Source organism: Stylophora pistillata, chromosome 13 (genome assembly GCF_964205215.1).
Source record: "Stylophora pistillata chromosome 13, jaStyPist1.2, whole genome shotgun sequence".
In the NCBI taxonomy this organism is placed as follows: domain Eukaryota; kingdom Metazoa; phylum Cnidaria; class Anthozoa; order Scleractinia; family Pocilloporidae; genus Stylophora; species Stylophora pistillata.
In genome coordinates this window covers 7,707,516-7,724,479 of record NC_142531.1, presented here as the reverse complement: position 1 = coordinate 7,724,479, position 16,964 = coordinate 7,707,516, and the positions used below count along the sequence as shown (strand labels likewise).

The window sequence follows — 16,964 nt, the reverse complement described above, 5'->3', positions numbered from 1 at the left end:
ACAGGTTTAACCGAGTGCCCCCCGGGGTCCGGATACCCATAGGTTATTGTAAAAAGGCGGATCACTATCATTCATACCGTGAAGTTTTCCATCTGAATGATCTTGTAAAAAATAATAATATAAAAAATTTTTAAAGGTAAGTGATCATATGATTGGGTTTATTTTCTGCAGAATGATGTCGACTGTGGTCCGGCTACAGATTAAACCTAGGAATAAATTAATTACGACGTAAAACGGCAGGCTTTATAAGGTTCGTTTTAATTGATTTGGTAGTTTTATTAAAACAGCAAATTGTATCCATCATGCTTTCTTACTCAAATAAAGGCGCCATCAATTAATCCAAAAACGAACGATATTTGTCCTCCTCACTTGAACACAGAGTCAGACCACTCAGGTCACTCAGGCATATTTGACGCTCAGAGGAACACTCCTCGTCAAAAAGGAAAAATATAATTTCAAGCACGCACAGATTTCTTGTTCCTGTACAGAACAGATAGTTGCCCAATCCGCCCGCGGTACATCAACTGCAAAGATTGTCTCAGCCCTGATTAGGCAATACAGATAGGCTAGGTTGGCAGGTGGTTCATAATGGGCCGCACCAAATGTCTATTTGAATCAAGCCGGATTATTTGAAATAAGTAAACCTAGCTCATGGCAAGAGAGGATGAAACGATCAAGGATTTTAATTCCGTATATTGGGCAAATCATTTAGAAAATGAGAGATCGAATCAGGGCCTGGTTACCTAGGCTAAAGCGCGCTCAACCCTATCAAATATCACTCCCATGAATGACCAAGACAGAATTTCTCCCAACAATATCGATACATTATCGAGCAGAAAAGTGAGGAAAATAAAGAAAAATGTCAATTGGGGATTGGTCAATTAGCTGATCCAATACCAGTACCAAATTGCCTGAACAGTAAGCCGGAATTACTAATGTTAGGACTAACTTTGGGGTTTGGCTCTTGAACGATCGCTCAAGCATGACCGGGATCGAGACTCTTCTCCTGGTTTTTCTTCTTCAATCGGCGAACTGATCAACCAACTTATTCAAGTCAAATACACGTCCTTTGGGTTCTAAGCCTGTCGATCTTAAAGCTCTCTGTAGAATTACTAATCCAAATATTTGGACAAGCTTTGTTGGAGTGAATAACAAAGCGCTAATATTCTACGCTAACAGGAACTATGTTGCAAACAGGAACTATGTTGTTGGTCCAAGCCCAAGAGACAAACTCAAACAAGAACACTAAATGCTAAAAAACCCAAATAAGAACACAACTGGCCAAAACCAATATAAGGACCGTGATGTTGTACCTGTTGTTCATCGCAAATATACTCAACATTTTTTATCAATTTGGTAATGACGGCAGGGCATGACACACTATTCATGAAACGTAACGTGGGGCTAAATCTACCTCCTGGACAACTAACTTCACAACACCAACGAGATCTATCCGAGAGTGAAAGGCGGGGCTACTTAGCCCAATCTGACAATGAGAACAAAGTTATTGGTTAAGCTAAAAGAAACTGTTGCGCTGCCCCGGCGGGTAAGAGAGTTTGTCATCAAATCTACTGGCTGACAGAGATGGATAGACCGCAGTGGCGAGTTTCGAATAAGGCTGACCCGTTTTCAAATCTTAGCAATTTGTGTTGGTCAGAGCAGAATCGTGAAGGGCTGGTGCTTTTCAAAATTCGTTTCGGAGTCAGTATCAATCTTTAATCCTCTAATTGATTACCATTCAAGTAAACAGCGCATGGTCCTCTTTCTTTCTTCTGTTTCGGAAACGTTTTCGCAAAAACGAAACTTGGCTCACAGACTCACTGTCAGCTGTCATGAAAATGCAAGAAGAGTCCACTTGCCTCCTTTCCCCTCCCCCTCCCCCTCTGAAATAAGAAGATCTCCAAGAGAGTTGTGAAAGATAGATGTATCTATTTGCTAGAGGGTGTTCTCTGGACATATCAAAATTATTTGATCTATTCCAAAGCAATTTATGGTAGGTAGTTTGAAAGCGTAAACCACAAACCGCGTCTGAGGAGTGCAATATATAGCAAACATTGCAAGTTGGCGGACAGTTATTCTAACCACTGCGGAGCAGGCCCTTGTTGTAGAAGCTTCAGTAGGAGCGTTTCTTGGCCACGTTTTGCGGGAATCAACCTCCTATTTCAAAACTTGGGAAAATGTAGAACTGATACACTGACTTCAGTTTATAAAGAATTCTACTGTTTGTCATCACTGGACTTAAAAGCAAAATCTGCAAACTCCAGCAAACTGGAGTCACTGCCTCTCATCTTAACCAGGATACGATATCTAAAACATCAGCTTGCAATTGGTTCTTACCCAGCTTCAATCTCCCTCCTCCTAATTTTCAAGAATTCACTTCTAACCGCCAGCTTTTCTGAAGCTTCGCTCACTTTGTCAATCCAAGACTGTGGCTATCCATTCTAGGAAGCTCTGTGCATTTTCTGGCCGAAAGTAAGTCTGCAAAGCAGCATGTCTTTGTTACAGAAATGATGCTATTTTTTTCCTTTGCTACAAAGACGTTTTTGCTTTTTCGGTTGAAACTGCTCTAGTCTTTTTCCACAATAGAAATACATCTTAAATTGTTCTTACTAGGTAAGAAAACACTAATTTCATCAAACAAAGAGAAGATCCCAATTTGTGGTGAGCTGTATCATTTTCCCTTTTGTGTTATATTGGCGCTTTTACGGCGAACTCCCCATCATCAGTAAAAGTACCGTTCGTAATGTTTCCATCAAGTTGAGATTTTTGCCATGCCTACTGAACCATTAAGCGAACAATACGCACAGTCAGCGACGAATTATGGTTCTTTTATCCTTCTTTTGTCTTCTTTTAAAGTGTTTGATAAATTTCCGCCTTAAAGTTAAGTTTAGGAGCAAAACGGAAGGCATTGTGATAGTTGAAAGAGGCACTGATTGCCATTCGGCTAAACACATTTTTTTTTTTTGCATGAGTTTCAGACCAATGGCTATTGTCCGAAATCTACGCCTTTAATTTGAATGTCGTTACTTGTGGTATCATTTCGCTTCAAACAGTTTACAAACTAGTATTTAAGCTACAGGAAAATTGTAACATGGCAAATATTGTTTTAGAGTTGGACCTAAATCCCGTGAAAAAAGTGCAATTTGTTAAGAGATCAATTTAATGAAATGGTAAGGCATGTAACTCGCGTTGTCTCTATGTTTCCTATGCTCTTCAAGAATGTACAATGTTGACATTTTATTTCTATTTCGTGCAGCCTCAAATGGACTTCAAGAGCGTTCCTGTCAGATGTGTTTGACATTCGACTGATACTCGATCAAGTACACTCTTTTCAGAAAGTCGTCAGAATGCAAATGACTGGAGCTGGAGACATTCATATCGTAGACAATAGAGAAGTGTTGGCAGGGTGGTCGAATACTGCGCTCCAATTGGTTAATTCTTAATTGACTCGCGAATACATGATCACAACACTCGCGAAGGCTAACGTGCGCCGTGACCGTCACTTTAGGCTACGGATGCGTAGGATGTGGTTAAGGGTGATATTTTTATATTTAAGTAACTAGAGCGTTACATCACTCGTTTGATATTTGAACCTAGAACTTTCAAGGTTCGAGTATCAGCGGATTTCAAGAAGGAGCGCTCTGATTTTGGAGATGAAACCGGCATGTCTTCGAAGAGTCAAAGTTAGTAATCCGAAGTGGGAAAAGTAAACTTGTTTGGGTTTCGAAAATTGCGCGCCCGATCGACGAATACTTTCTACAAGCCGTCACCAGGGAAGCCGAAACCGGCTAGCGAAGATGTCGTCACGATTCGTCTGAAACGGGATTAAAGTTCTGGAACAAAGAGAAATAAGCCGCGAACTGAAGGTACCAACAAGCTCACAGTTGTTGTTTACATTTCAGGTGGGAAATTAACAAGGTGTTACATTTTGGAACGAACGTTTGGGCAGTTTAGTTTATTTAAAGGGAGTCCTGCGTAGAAGTCTTCGAATTTTGTTGTCCCAATATCGAGAATTAAACTGTAGAACTTCTTGATTTACACGTGGACCTTTTCCTTTTTATGATGCCAACCATGTGATTTTGATCTTCAAATCATTTTCAAAAGTGCAACAGCACGCTTCTACACAAATCACGGTAAGCTTATACAGTCGTATGGTTTGAAAATTTCACAAATTATCTTCTCTCCAAATATGAATGTTAGAGACTTTCGAAATTCGGAAATCTGATCTCATTCTGTGTTTGCTTCCACTTCGCAAGTTCACTTCCGTTTTAAGAGCTTCGAGCCTGGTGACATTTGAATTTTGAAAATAACAACAGGAATAATCTGTTTAATATTTGTCTGTACTGCTTTGCGACTTTATAAACCAAGTTACCCTTCGAGTACCAACAAAATATTCGTACTGTTTTGCAAATATTTCGTCATGTTATATTTTGATTTAACCCAAGGACATTTTGGACCGGCCAACATTTGGTGTGCTGTTTTGACAATTAGCTAATAGTATAAAGGGACTCCCAAAACGATCGATGAATTTATTCGCATCGATATTTTTTTGTTCATGCAAAATTATTGACACCGAATATTACAGCCGGAGGCGAAATTTGTGGGTAATTTCAGGCCTTAACCTTATCACAAAATAGAAAACAAAGATTTTGTTCGACAAGTCGACAAATATTAAATTGTGCTGGTACATAAATCGAGAACTGAAATATTTTATCCCTTTTCTAGAAATTGAGATCGGAATTGGCCACATTGTCGATAGAAACAAGAAAAAGGAAAAATACAACGTAGGATGCCACTTAAGGCTTTCAATATCGGATCGGTACACGTTGTTGACAATACCATTTTTCGGATAAGATAGAATTTTAGTAAAATTTATGTTTAAATTCCCTACAGCAGGTGGACTGTGCCTGGCAAAGGAAAATTAATAAACACGTAATAAGCGAAGACCAACTTGAAACCACTGTGTGGTGGTTCATTTTCAAGAATTTACTAATATTTACAAAGCTGCATAGTTTGATATCTAAAATATGGTACCTGGGTCAAACTGTGTATATTCTGAGATGCACACTGCGTTACCTTGGCTGAATCGAAGAAGTCAATTTTGCAAAGAAGTCATTCAGGATCATTAAAGTTTGATAACAATAGCAACTTGTAGAGGATCATAAGAGAGAATTTTTTCTAAATTGTCACCCAAACTCTTGGCGAAATATTCACCTCAGTTCACCTTATATAAAATGTCATGCTTTTTCATGATGCTGCAGAACACTCAACCTTGGCACACCTAAATGTTTTCCAGAAACATGAAATATTACAGCTTTGCAGACGTGAATAAATTTATGACCCTGTTTATCGTATTGTGATGTCAGATTTAACTACATGTTAATATTGGTTGGCTGTTTTTTTTCTTTTTTTTTTCTGACAACAAAACAAGACAAGAAATTAATCAATTCTGGTAGAAGTTATGAAATCATTCGGATAATGTTTGTTGTTTTAAACAATTTGATTTCCAAAATAAGAAAAAACCCAGTTTTTTTTATCATTTACCTGTTCATATTATTGAAAAGTGTTTTCCAATATTTATGATTATTGGATAAATTTCACATATTGTCTTCGTCAGATAGGACTATTATCAGCACAATATATTTAAGTTCAGTTTTCTTGAAAAATTGGTTTGTTTTTGTCTGCTAAACAGCATTTAAGTAGCTTGCCCTAGAGAGCTTTTTGGTCTTCTGTTATTAAGATCCAAAATATTTGCAGCAAAAATCAATCCTCCAGTAATTGTTGTATCGATATTAAAAGACAGTTTGTAAGTACAACATGAGTCACTTTGTATAGATAGTTTATTTGAAAAACATTGCAGCCAAAGGTTGAATTACGCATTCATTTACAATATTAAGAAATATATGAGAAATGGTAACATACTTTTAAAATATTAAAAATTAGGTAACATACAATAAAGTCAGCTTATACAAAGCATGCGTGAATGATGAAAGATAAAACTATCACAACACCTGTTCGTATGGACCACAGGTACATTGAAAGTGCGCTTTTTCCTTAAGTAGATTGTTCAATCAAAATCCATCAATCATTTTTCCTCAATGGTTATTAGTCAAAATGGATCATGTAAATGTATCAGTCCATTTACTTGAAAACCTTGAAAGTAAACATCTATGTGATATTCCCAAATTTTTAAATTAGGTCAATTTTCAGTTTACAGACAAAAGAGAAAGCAAATTGTCCCACAAAATAAAGGTTGTTTATATACAATTCTATAGTCTTGGATTGTGTCAGCTAATTTACCTGAAGATTGAATGCAAAATTTAGATTCTGACCATGGTCAAACTGTGATATTTGGAGAAATATTCAGACTTATTCTTTGGGGCCAAATTGTTTGTTCTCGTTTGCAATTTGTTAAGCTATAAACAACATTACACTGTGCTGTTTGAATTTGTCAATGACTGTTTAGAAATCTAAGGATATTGGCATCAATTTCTGGCCGGCACCTTACAAACAAGTTAACTGATGAACCAATCAGAATAGCCAAACTATACTGAAATTAAGATGACTTCAACTGATGTAAGCAACTGGAGTCTTGCAAGTGTTAATATCATAGGAAACTGACCAATAAGTCACTTCGAATTAGACCAATAATCATGCCACTGACAAAAGAATCCTCACTTGACTTTGATGACCACTTTCCACTCAGATTTTCAGAGTGCCAGCCATTTGTCATTGACAAAATTTTCTTGATTTCCCTACTTTGGACTATTGCAGTAAGCAATTGACTGTAGGTTCCAGGTTCAAAATATTTTAAAGTGTTTTGAAAAGATAATTTCACACGATTCAAAATTTTGGGTGTTTTAAGACTACCAGAAGCTCTGAGATAATTGGCAGAGCATGTACGTACAACAAATATCAACTGTTGAGTACATTTTGTTGATTAATTTATTGCTCAAAGCAGCAAGAGTTGAATTCTTCTATAGTTAGTAGAGGGGACTTTCATAACCAGTCCCCTCTACTAACTATGATTCTACTAAATACTTGAAGGAATTGGTCAAAATCACCACTTCCTAAAGTGGAACCAGGGCATGATGCATTTTCAAGTTTGTCTTTATCAAATGTAAAAGTGAATCTGAAAGGAATTTCTGGATGTTGCCAAGATGCAAAAGAGTTATTTTAAAATCAATTTTCTAGGTTGAATATAGCAACCGTTTAATTAGTTTTTGTTTGAATGCAATTATACTATCTTCTCCCTTATAGAATGTGTTACCCTTTGTACATTTTTTTCTGACAAGGTCTTGGTGTCTATTTTGCTCTCTAGTGACAATTGAGTCTCAAAATGGATGACAGTGACAGTGGAGGATTAATATCCACTGAAGAGGACCAATCTGGCGAGTCTTCTGGGTCTACAGGAAAACGAAACATGGAGAAAAAGATTTCAAAACTAAAATTAAAGCTGAAAGGATTTGAAAAGGTAGGTCAAATAATTGTCAAAATAATTGTCAAAATAATTATGTGTATTTTGAATGGTTGTCACTTCTGTGCCTGACATTGGTAAATTTAACAATGATTTAACGAGACTCTTGCCCCCTCCCAGCTAAAAGTCACCTGTGAGTGTGGTAATAACTTTCGTTTTACAGCTTGCAAGTGCTCAATAGGTGGTTTGCACGTTACGTCATCGCCGCCATGTTGGTGGACGTAAACAATAGACATCTCATTAGCTCCTTTTGTTCGTCCACCAGCATTTGTTCCTTTCATCGTTGTTACCTGTGTCTCTGGAGATTGGTTGCAAACCACCTGTACCCTGATTAGAGATGCCATTGTCAACAGATGTGTCACTCTTTAGTATTTGACTGATTTTCCTTCACTTATGTTCAGTAAGGCACAAATAAAAACATCAGGGACAAATCTCACAGCTCCGTAGGCCAACACGGAAGGAATTTTTCCTTTTGTCTTTGCTACTTGTATATGTTGTCAATGTATTTAGACGGAAAAAGTTACGAGTTCTTCGAAGGATGACTTGCTCTAACTTTGTACCTTTAATTTTGTATTTTTGTCATGTAGGTGGTTGAAGAAAGGGACACTCTGAGACAAGAGGTTCAAGTACTTGAACATCAAATTGAAGAGCTGAACGCTGAACACGCACAGGAACTATTGGTGTTATCGACAAGCTTTTCGGAGCACTTGAATCAATCTTCAGCTTCCGAAGACCCTGGGAGTCCTGCCAAGTTAAAAGCGGAATACGAGAAAGAGATGCAAAAGTTACGGTCTACAATTGAAGACAAGAACTATCACATCGGTAACCTGCAGAAGAAGCTGGTCGAAGCACAATTGGAGCTAGAAAAGGAACTTGACAGACACGAAGAAGAGACCGAAAGTCTTCGGGTTCGTTTAAAGAATGGGGAGACTGATTTTGAGAAACTTATCGAGGTGCGCCTCGACGAGGTAAGAGGGCAGTACGAGAAGGAACTTGAGGAGTTACGAGCCCGGATAGAAAGCAATGAAGAGGGCACGGGTGGAGGGTGTAACGACGAAGACTCGAACAACAGCGAATCTGGCCTTAAACACTTAAAAGAGATCGCTGAATTAAAGACGAAGCTTCAAAAACGTGAAAACGACACAGAAACTCTTATTGAAGAGGAGCGGACGAAGTATCGCGTTGAAATTATGGCGGTGAAAGATCGCCTCACGTATCAACATCAAGTAGAAATGGACGACATGATATCGCAGCTCGAAAAATCCAATGCGGAAGTAGAAGAACTGAAAGAAAAGATACGCCGAGAAAAACTAAACGATGCAGAAAGAAACAACAACGACAGTGCCAGTGCAAATAGTGGAGTGCATAATGGCGAAGTGGAGGAACACAGTGAGGAAAATAACTCTACGAATGTGAAGTCAGTTATTGCCCTGAGTCACAGTGGAGAGAGTGACACTTCCGAAATGGAAGCACTCCGAGCGGAGCTTCACTCCCATTATCAACAAGAGATCGAACAAGTTGCCAAGAAACTAAGTGAGGAGTATCAAGCTGAATTGGATGACAGTCTCTCTAAAATGGAAGAGGACTGGGAGCAGCAACTAGAGCGGCAAAAGGGCGAATATGAGGAGAAGATTGCAGCTTTGCAACGTCAGTTGAAGAGCCAATACCAAAACGATCTTGACCAAGTGACAGCAGACATGGAGGACCAGATTCAAGGCCTGAGAGACAGTCATTCTCAAGAAGTTGCCGAGCTCTTGGGGAAATTAAGAGAGCTTTCCGAAGAGCGCCGAAGATCTGTCATCCAACAAGACACCACGGAACAGGAAGTTGTTATAATCAAAGAGGAATGTCGGTCTAAAGTGGAGAGCTTAGAGCAAGAGTTACGCACTGAGAAAGAAAAAGTTTTCGAATATCAGCATCAGATGGACACAGTAGAGGCGCAAGTGCAAGCGTTCAGGACCGAGAAGCAGGAGGAGTTGAAAATGATAGAGGAGGAAATGCGACGACAATGTAAGGCTTTAGTGGAGAAAAAGTCCAACGAATTAAAGGAGAGATACCAAAGTGAACTGAATGAGAAGTTGAACAAATGTGAACAACATTGGAGAAGGTTGTACGAAGAAGACATTGGAAAAACGAGGTGTGAGTTGGAAGAGAGTAATAAGACTCTCAAGGATAAATACGAACGACAAGTGTCGGACATCATGGTTCAAATGGACGAAGTACAACAGAGGACTAGGGAAGTTCTTATGCAAGAGAAGAAGCAGTTTGAGGAACAGCAGAAGGAGCAGTTTGAAAGACAGCTATCTGAAGTCAAAGAGGAACTGCAGCCCTACAAAGATAAGTGTTTGGAACTGGAAAAAGAAAATAAGTCGCTCTCTGAAAAGTACGAACGCGATCTGTCAGAGTTGCAGGTTAAGATGAACGAGGTGGAAGGACGATACAAGGAGGATAAAGGAATCGAGGAACAATACTTGGTCACTCTTAAAAGTGAACTCGAGCTATACAAGAACAAGCTGCAGGAATTACAGGACGGTAAGAAGTCCTTGATGGAAAACTACGAAGCCCAACTGGCCAATTTGAAGAAAACGTACGAGGAGATGGAAGATGGGGAAATAAAAACTCTCCAAGAAGAAGTTAACATTTACATTAAAAAAGCTGCAAGTCTCGAAGAGGAGAAAAAAACGTTTTTGGAAAAGCATGAAACGGAAGTGAATGAGTTGAAGTCCACCATACGCACAGTGACAGCCGAGCTAGAGTTGACGAAAAGCAAAATGGAGAATCTTGAGAACGACAGAGATAAATTGACTGGCAATGTTTCGGAACTTACACAACATCAGGAATCTGCGAAGGATGTGTACCCCGAGCTTGAGCAGAAAAAGCAAGAAATGGGTAATAAATTTATCGAGGAGTTGGAAGGAAAAATTGCAGATCTAGAAAGAGACCTGGAGGATTCTCGACACATTTGTTACGAGTTGCGGGAGGCTAAAAGAGCATCGGACAACAAACACAACGAAGAACTCGAGAGCTTGAGAGCCAAACTGGAAGGAGAGATGAACGCAGCTAATAGCCGTGAAGAACAGTTTCAAAGTTTGACAAAAACGATAAAAAGCCTAGAAGAAAAAGTAACTCAATTACAAACTGAACTTGAACAGCTTAAGACCAAAGAATTAGATCAAGAATGTGCTAACAGAAAAGCCAGAGACAACGACGCACAAGAAATCTCCGCGTTACAGAAGAAATTGTTCGAGAGCCAGGAACTGTTTGAAAAGGAGAAACAGAGTTTAGAAGAACGGTTACAACAAATCAAGAAAGAGCTAGATGTTTCAGAAGGAAAGTTTCAACATCTCGAAGAAACCAAGAAAATTTCTGATGATCAACATGCAACTGATGTGGAGAGCTTGATGTCGGAATTAAACGTCTTGCGAAATCTTAGCGCAGAAGTAGAGCAGCTACGAAAGCTGGAAAGGGAGAAGGAAACTTACGAACGGGAGGTGTCAAAACTGACAGATGAGATCGAGACGCTTAAAACTAAGATTCAAGAACTAGAGGAAATAAATTCTAACTCTTCACAAGAGATTAAAGCTCTTCAAAAAGAGGTAGAAATACTATACGGTTCTAAAGGCACCGAATTTCTTGACTTTGAAGAGGAGAAGCAAAAGTACCAGGAAGAAATGGAAGCTCTTAAGGCACTTACAGAGGAGCAAAAACGTATAATACAAGAACTTGAAGACGAAGGATGTAACAAATTTGGAGTTCTTTTGAGCCAGCACGAGAAAGAGCTGGAAAATTTGAAAGCGGAACTCGAAGAACAGATCGCCAGGAAAAGAGAACAGCTGTCAAGAGAATCGTCTGCAAAGAGACAAAAACTTAAAGATGAATACGAAGGGAAACTCAGAGTGTTGTACGAAGACCTTGTTGCTGAGAAAACCAGAATAAAGGAACTCATGAAATTTAATGAAGACCTCAGCAGAAAGCTTAGCTCTTCGCAAGAAGAGTGTGATGTTCTTACAGAGGAAATCGAACGATTGAAAGAAATGGAAGACAAGTTCATCAACCTGGAAGAGGAATTGGCCAAGGCGGCTAAACTTGAAGAGAGAGTGGAAGAGTACGAAAAGAAAATCAGCGGCCTTGAAGAAAAGTTATCGAATGCTGAAAACAGAGAAGAGGTGAAAGGTCAAACGGAGGACGAAGAAAGTGAGAAGGAACGGGAACAGTCTCTGAGAGAATATAAAGAGAAGGTCGAGTCCTTAGAGAATGAACTCAGCTGCGCAAAACAGGAGGTCACCAGATTGCAGGAAGAAATTAACAAGATGGGAGAGAAGAATGAACTCGACATCAACAAAGTGGTTGAAACGCACGAGGAAAGGATGAAGAATTCCAACGATAGAGTCCAACATCTATTAGCTCGTATCGAGGAAAGTGAAAAGGAACATCAGGAAAATCTTTCAGCACTGGAGACTGAGACAGCTTCCCTGAAAAAACAGTTAGACGATGCCTTTGGGGAGAAGGAAAAGTTGCAAATTATGGTTAAAAACCTCGATGCTGCAAAACAAGCTGTCGTTCATATGTACGACGAGAAAATCGAAGTTCTGGTCAGTGACTTAGAGGAGGCAACTGAGAGGGTTAGCATTGCAGAGGAAAATTTGAAAAAGACCACCCAACAATTTGCTATCGAGCAAGCGAAATTGGAGAATGAGGTGATAAACCTTCGTGATGAAAATGAACGACTAAAGGAACAACATGGTTTGTCAATTCAAAGTCTTGAAAGTACGCTTAGCAATGAGGTTGAATCAAGAGACGCCTTGCAAAAGAGAGTTGCTGACTTGTTAGAACAATTTAGTGGCGAAAGGGCGAATTTGGAAGGAAAGCTGGACGAAGTTTGCGCCGACAGAAAAAGACTTGTAGAAGCCTTTGAAGAGAAGAGAAAAATGTTGGAGGATGAGCTGATAACTGAAAAGAATGAAAAAGCAGCCACACTGAAAGCTTTGGAGGAAAGCAAAGAAGAAGTGATCAATCATATTACCAAGGTACAAGAATTGGACAGCACTGTGCTTGAAAAAGAAAGCACAATAGTGAATCACGAAGAGACGATAAAAGAGGTTGGCCAAGAGCTCAGCATAGAAAAAGAGAAGGTATCTAGATTAGAGAAAGAGATGCAGGTACTCATGGAAAACCAGAGCTCGGAGTACGTGCACAGTCTAGAACGTATAAAGAACGACCTGAAACAGGAATACGACGAAACTACAAAGCAATTGAAGAAAAATTATGAAAATATTTTCGCCAAAATGGAGGATGAACACCGAATAAGCCGCGAAGAGATTGAAGCAGAGGTAGCATCTTTGAAAGGTATGGTAGAAAATCTGGAACAGTTGAATCAACTGAAAGACGAAGAACATGAGGTTCTCATGACAGATCAGGCGAGCAAGCATGAAGCCCTGGTGGCTAATTTAGAAACGAGTTTCGAGAAAGAAAAACATCACTTGGTAGAGAAAGTCGACACTAAGGAAAAGGAACTGGAGGAGATCAAGAGCGAAACTAACTTCCTCGTGGAGAAGCACAAGGCTGATTTGATTGAATTAGAATCCAAGTTGTCAGAGCAGTATCAGACGCAATTAAAAAATGTCAAAGGTGAAGTTCAAGTGGCAGTAAAAGAGAAGGAACGACTGAAAGAGGAGTATGAAAAGGAGATAGAAACGCTTAAAGATCAACTTATTTTTGAAAGCGCTTTCCAAGCCGATCTTCAAACCCAGCATGACAAAGAAATGGTCTCTCAGAAAGAATCTTTGGAAGGTGAACATAAGAAGCAAATTGAGATCATAAACGAGACTCTGCAGGAACGAATTCGGCAACTGGAAACGACAAAAACTGAACGCGAAACAGAGATCGAGGAATTAAAATTTAAATTAGAAGAATCCCAAGTAGAGTTGGGTACCTTTACTGATCAGCACGAAGCAGAGTTGGGACGTCTTCAAGCACAACTGCTGGACAAAACTCAGGAATGTGAGAGGTTGAAAGAACAAGTGGGTGTTGAAGTGGTTCAGCTGTCATCTCGAGTTGAGAAATTGTCTGCCGAGAGAGAACCTCTCGAAGAAAACGGAGATAAAGAAAGCATGAAGCTTGGTTACGAGGTAATGTTGGCGTCTTTAAGAGTTGAAAACCACGATCTCAATGATCAAGTTCAAAGTCTCAAGGAAGAGGTGCAAAGTACTGTAAACGCTCACCAACAAGAAATTGACTTAACAAAAAACGAGTTGGACCGACAATTTAGACAACGGGAAGACCAGATCAATAAGGAACACTCTGGAGAACTAAAAAAGCTCATGGAAAAGCTACAAGACTTGGTGCAACAACAGAACGCGTCCAAAACACGCACTGAAGAGCACATGCAAGACTTAGGAACATTACGAGCAGAATTTGATCACAAGTTTCAACGTGTCCTACGGGAGAAACAAGACGAGATGGAAGAACATAGAAACGCCCTTCACCAACAGTACCAGTCAAAATTTTTTGAAAGCGAAGAGCTACTGAAGAAGAAAGATTTGGAGGTAAAGGGTCTTCACAGGGACTTGAAGACTCTTCTAGACCGCATCGATACATGTAAAGAAGAAGCATTCGGGTATCAAAAGGATTTGATGAAGGCTACTGAAGACCTAAAAAAGCTCCGACGAGAAAACTCCGATCTATACCAAAAGCTTCGAGAACAAATAGCCAAGTCACGAGGAGCTTCGTTGGGCGGTGGTCAGAAGACAATAGAAAAGTTGCAACTTGAAAATGAAAGATTAAAACGGGAAAATGAAAACCTGAAGAAACTAATCAACAGGCCATCACCTTATGTAATGAACGGACTTCGAGAGTCAACAGCATTTAGTGAAGGATCTCATGTCCTACAACTCATCAAACTCATGGAGCAGTTGATGAAGGAGAAAAACACTCTGGAATTGAAACTACGACAGGAAATCTTAGATTTGAAAACAAAGTTCGGAGTCCTTGGTGATACAAGCAAGGCCTCCGTAAACAACAGCACTGTTATGTCAGTATCATTATCACCTGAAAAGCATCTTAGCAGGGACGGCCTGGTGGAAATGCTTCACGAACTCAGGGAGAACAAAGTGAAACAAGAAGAGGATATCAAAAACCATGCTCAAGAGACTGAAACTATGATAAGCGAAATCAAGAAAATGCTGGACTCCACTGAATTTACAGATCTTAGGCTACAGGAAATGCTGCAAAGCCAACTGAAGCACCTGGAAGAACAAAGAAGAGTCCTGGTACAAAGGCTTTGGCAGCTCAGAGAAAAGCACCGAGCGGTAGAAGAAAAGCTATCTAGACAATTGGCGGGAATCAGTCCTCAAAACAGCAGTAATAACTCAGACAGTGCGAAATCAAAGTGTTATGAGAGTATCATCGAGGAGAATATCAGACGTGAGAAGGAGCTTTTAGCGCTAAAGCGTCGACAAGTGGAAGACCTTAATGCAAGGATAACACGTGAAAAACAAGCATTGGAGAAGCATTCCAAAGAGAAGCAAATATTGGAAAAGGAGATGAAGGAGAAAGAGAAGCTCGAGAGCGAGCTGTCCAGTCAAAGGCGAGATCTGGAGAGGAAATGGATGGGACGGTTGAAAGAGAAGGAGATCCAACTGAAAAGAGAAAGAGAAATTTTAGACGAAAATAGGAGACGTGACGAAGTTGAAAATATCCTGCTCAGTCAACCTTCCCCCAGAACTACCAGTAGAGCAGGAGGTGCAGATTCAAGATCATGTGTTAATTTCCCTCCGGCGAGCCAACTACCAGCAGAAGGAGTGAGATCTCATGGGTGGACCACTAGTTCATCGACGCCCATCCAAATGGGTGACTATTCTTCACGTGGTGGAAAGCAATTAAGCGATCGAGCGGCGACTTCAGACACTCGTGAGTCTTGGCGGTACGGAAAGTCAAAACGTTCATTTTCGAAGAAAAGGGAGCAAACTGGAAGTAGCCGCATGGAAGTCCACATCCCAAAGCTGGAACTTTCGGATGATTCGGACGCGGATCTTGGTCTCGCAAACGACTCGAATTCTTGGGATATCGAATTGGGAGACGACGATTCTGATCTTGAACTTTACAGTGTGCAGTCCGTTGAAGGCTTCGAAAACTTTGAGGAGGACTGGGGACGAAGGCTTGAAGAAGAATTAAGACAGATATCGGCAAGTGGGGCTGTACTGCAAGCAAATGATGCTACAGATGCGCAAAAGTTTCCACCAGTACAACCAGTAGGAGGGGCGTACCAGGAAGAAATAACAAAGAGTAAACTCACTGCGATGGATAACGCGCCGTCGTCACTCTACAATTCAAAAGTCGACTTGGATACTAGTTGGCTTCGTAAACTTAGCCACGAATACACGCATCCACGGGTTAATCATCCACGGACGTCAACAGCCAATGGAACGCATGAAAAGTCAGCGGATCCCTTTAGTGTTATTGATGTGTCACGTATAACGACCGAACTCGCTTCTGTACCTAACGATGCAACTTTGCGTCGTATTTCACAAGAGCAAGGACTCGCTCATAAGAAACGTGCTCACGGAAGTATTAGCGGGGGTTCTAGTACCTCACATTACGTCGTGGAATCCTTGTTTCCTTTGCATCGAAACCCATCCAAAGAGAGCGGGATCGATTCTCCAAGTTCAGTCCGTTCGGAACCAGTAGTTTCAGCATCGCGACGTCGTTCGCTTCGTAGTGAACGTGCCTCGGGAGTGTATCTTCTGAACGTTGATGAGTATGTGGACCGTCATCTGGTGAGGTCGTCTGAAGAGGTTGCCAAAATACGCACCTTATCTCCCTCCGAGAAGCGTTTCGATTTATAACACTTATATTTGTCTGGCGTCCAACTGATTGTGCTTCACATGGATTGTTACAGTTGCTTGTTGAGATGTCTAGTCTTTGAAAGATATCACTAGCATTTTACCTGTAGGCGGAGTGTATATATCTTGTAACGTTGAAGGATTATCCACATTATACTACTGGTGGTATTCAAAGACTCATCGCCGTACAAAACGGTTTAAATTTAACTTTGCATGTTTATCTCGTGTGCTGCGAAAATAGTAAAAAAATGGTGGTTATTATTACCAAGAAGCAAGTTCCTGTTAAGAGTTCACTCAAGCTCGAATACGTCACAACGCGTTTCTATGAAAAGACCCTTGTTCGTACTATTTGGTCACATTACTCTCAGAGAAGAGTGTGTAGGCATATATATCAAACAACACATAAGACTAAATTAATGATTTTGTTAGGAATTTAAATGTACCGTTGCCTTGAAAAACTTTGGCCGAGTTCTGTTTTAAACCAGATTTTCACTTGTTATACTTTTTTTTTATTTAAAGAAATATTTTTAAAGAAAAGTAACGACCTAAATAATTGCATAAATAAATAACGTTCTACATTATTTAAGTGTGTTTACGGAGGTGAGGTAACCTCTATGAGCCAAAAAGGAGTTCCAGAGGACAACGCC

General features: G+C 40.0%; 1 protein-coding gene across 1 annotated transcript; it reads left to right on the top strand.

Moving 5' to 3' along the window:
• The first annotated feature begins 3,496 nt into the window (after positions 1–3,496).
• On the top strand, positions 3,497–16,898 carry LOC111339913 (uncharacterized). The gene is made up of 3 exons (XM_088742824.1): positions 3,497–3,866; positions 7,322–7,474; positions 8,065–16,898. Exons 2-3 carry the CDS (start codon positions 7,340–7,342, stop codon positions 16,318–16,320), a joined length of 8,391 nt encoding a protein of 2,796 aa, XP_088598950.1. The 5' UTR covers positions 3,497–3,866; positions 7,322–7,339; the 3' UTR covers positions 16,321–16,898.
• The last annotated feature ends 66 nt before the right edge of the window (positions 16,899–16,964 follow it).

Coding starts and splice junctions, on each gene's coding strand:
- LOC111339913 (XM_088742824.1), top strand. CDS start 7,340: ATGGATGACAGTGACAGTGGAGGATTAATATCCACTGAAGAGGACCAA. Junction 7,475..8,064: donor AGCTGAAAGGATTTGAAAAG/GTAGGTCAAATA, acceptor TTTGTCATGTAG/GTGGTTGAAGAAAGGGACAC.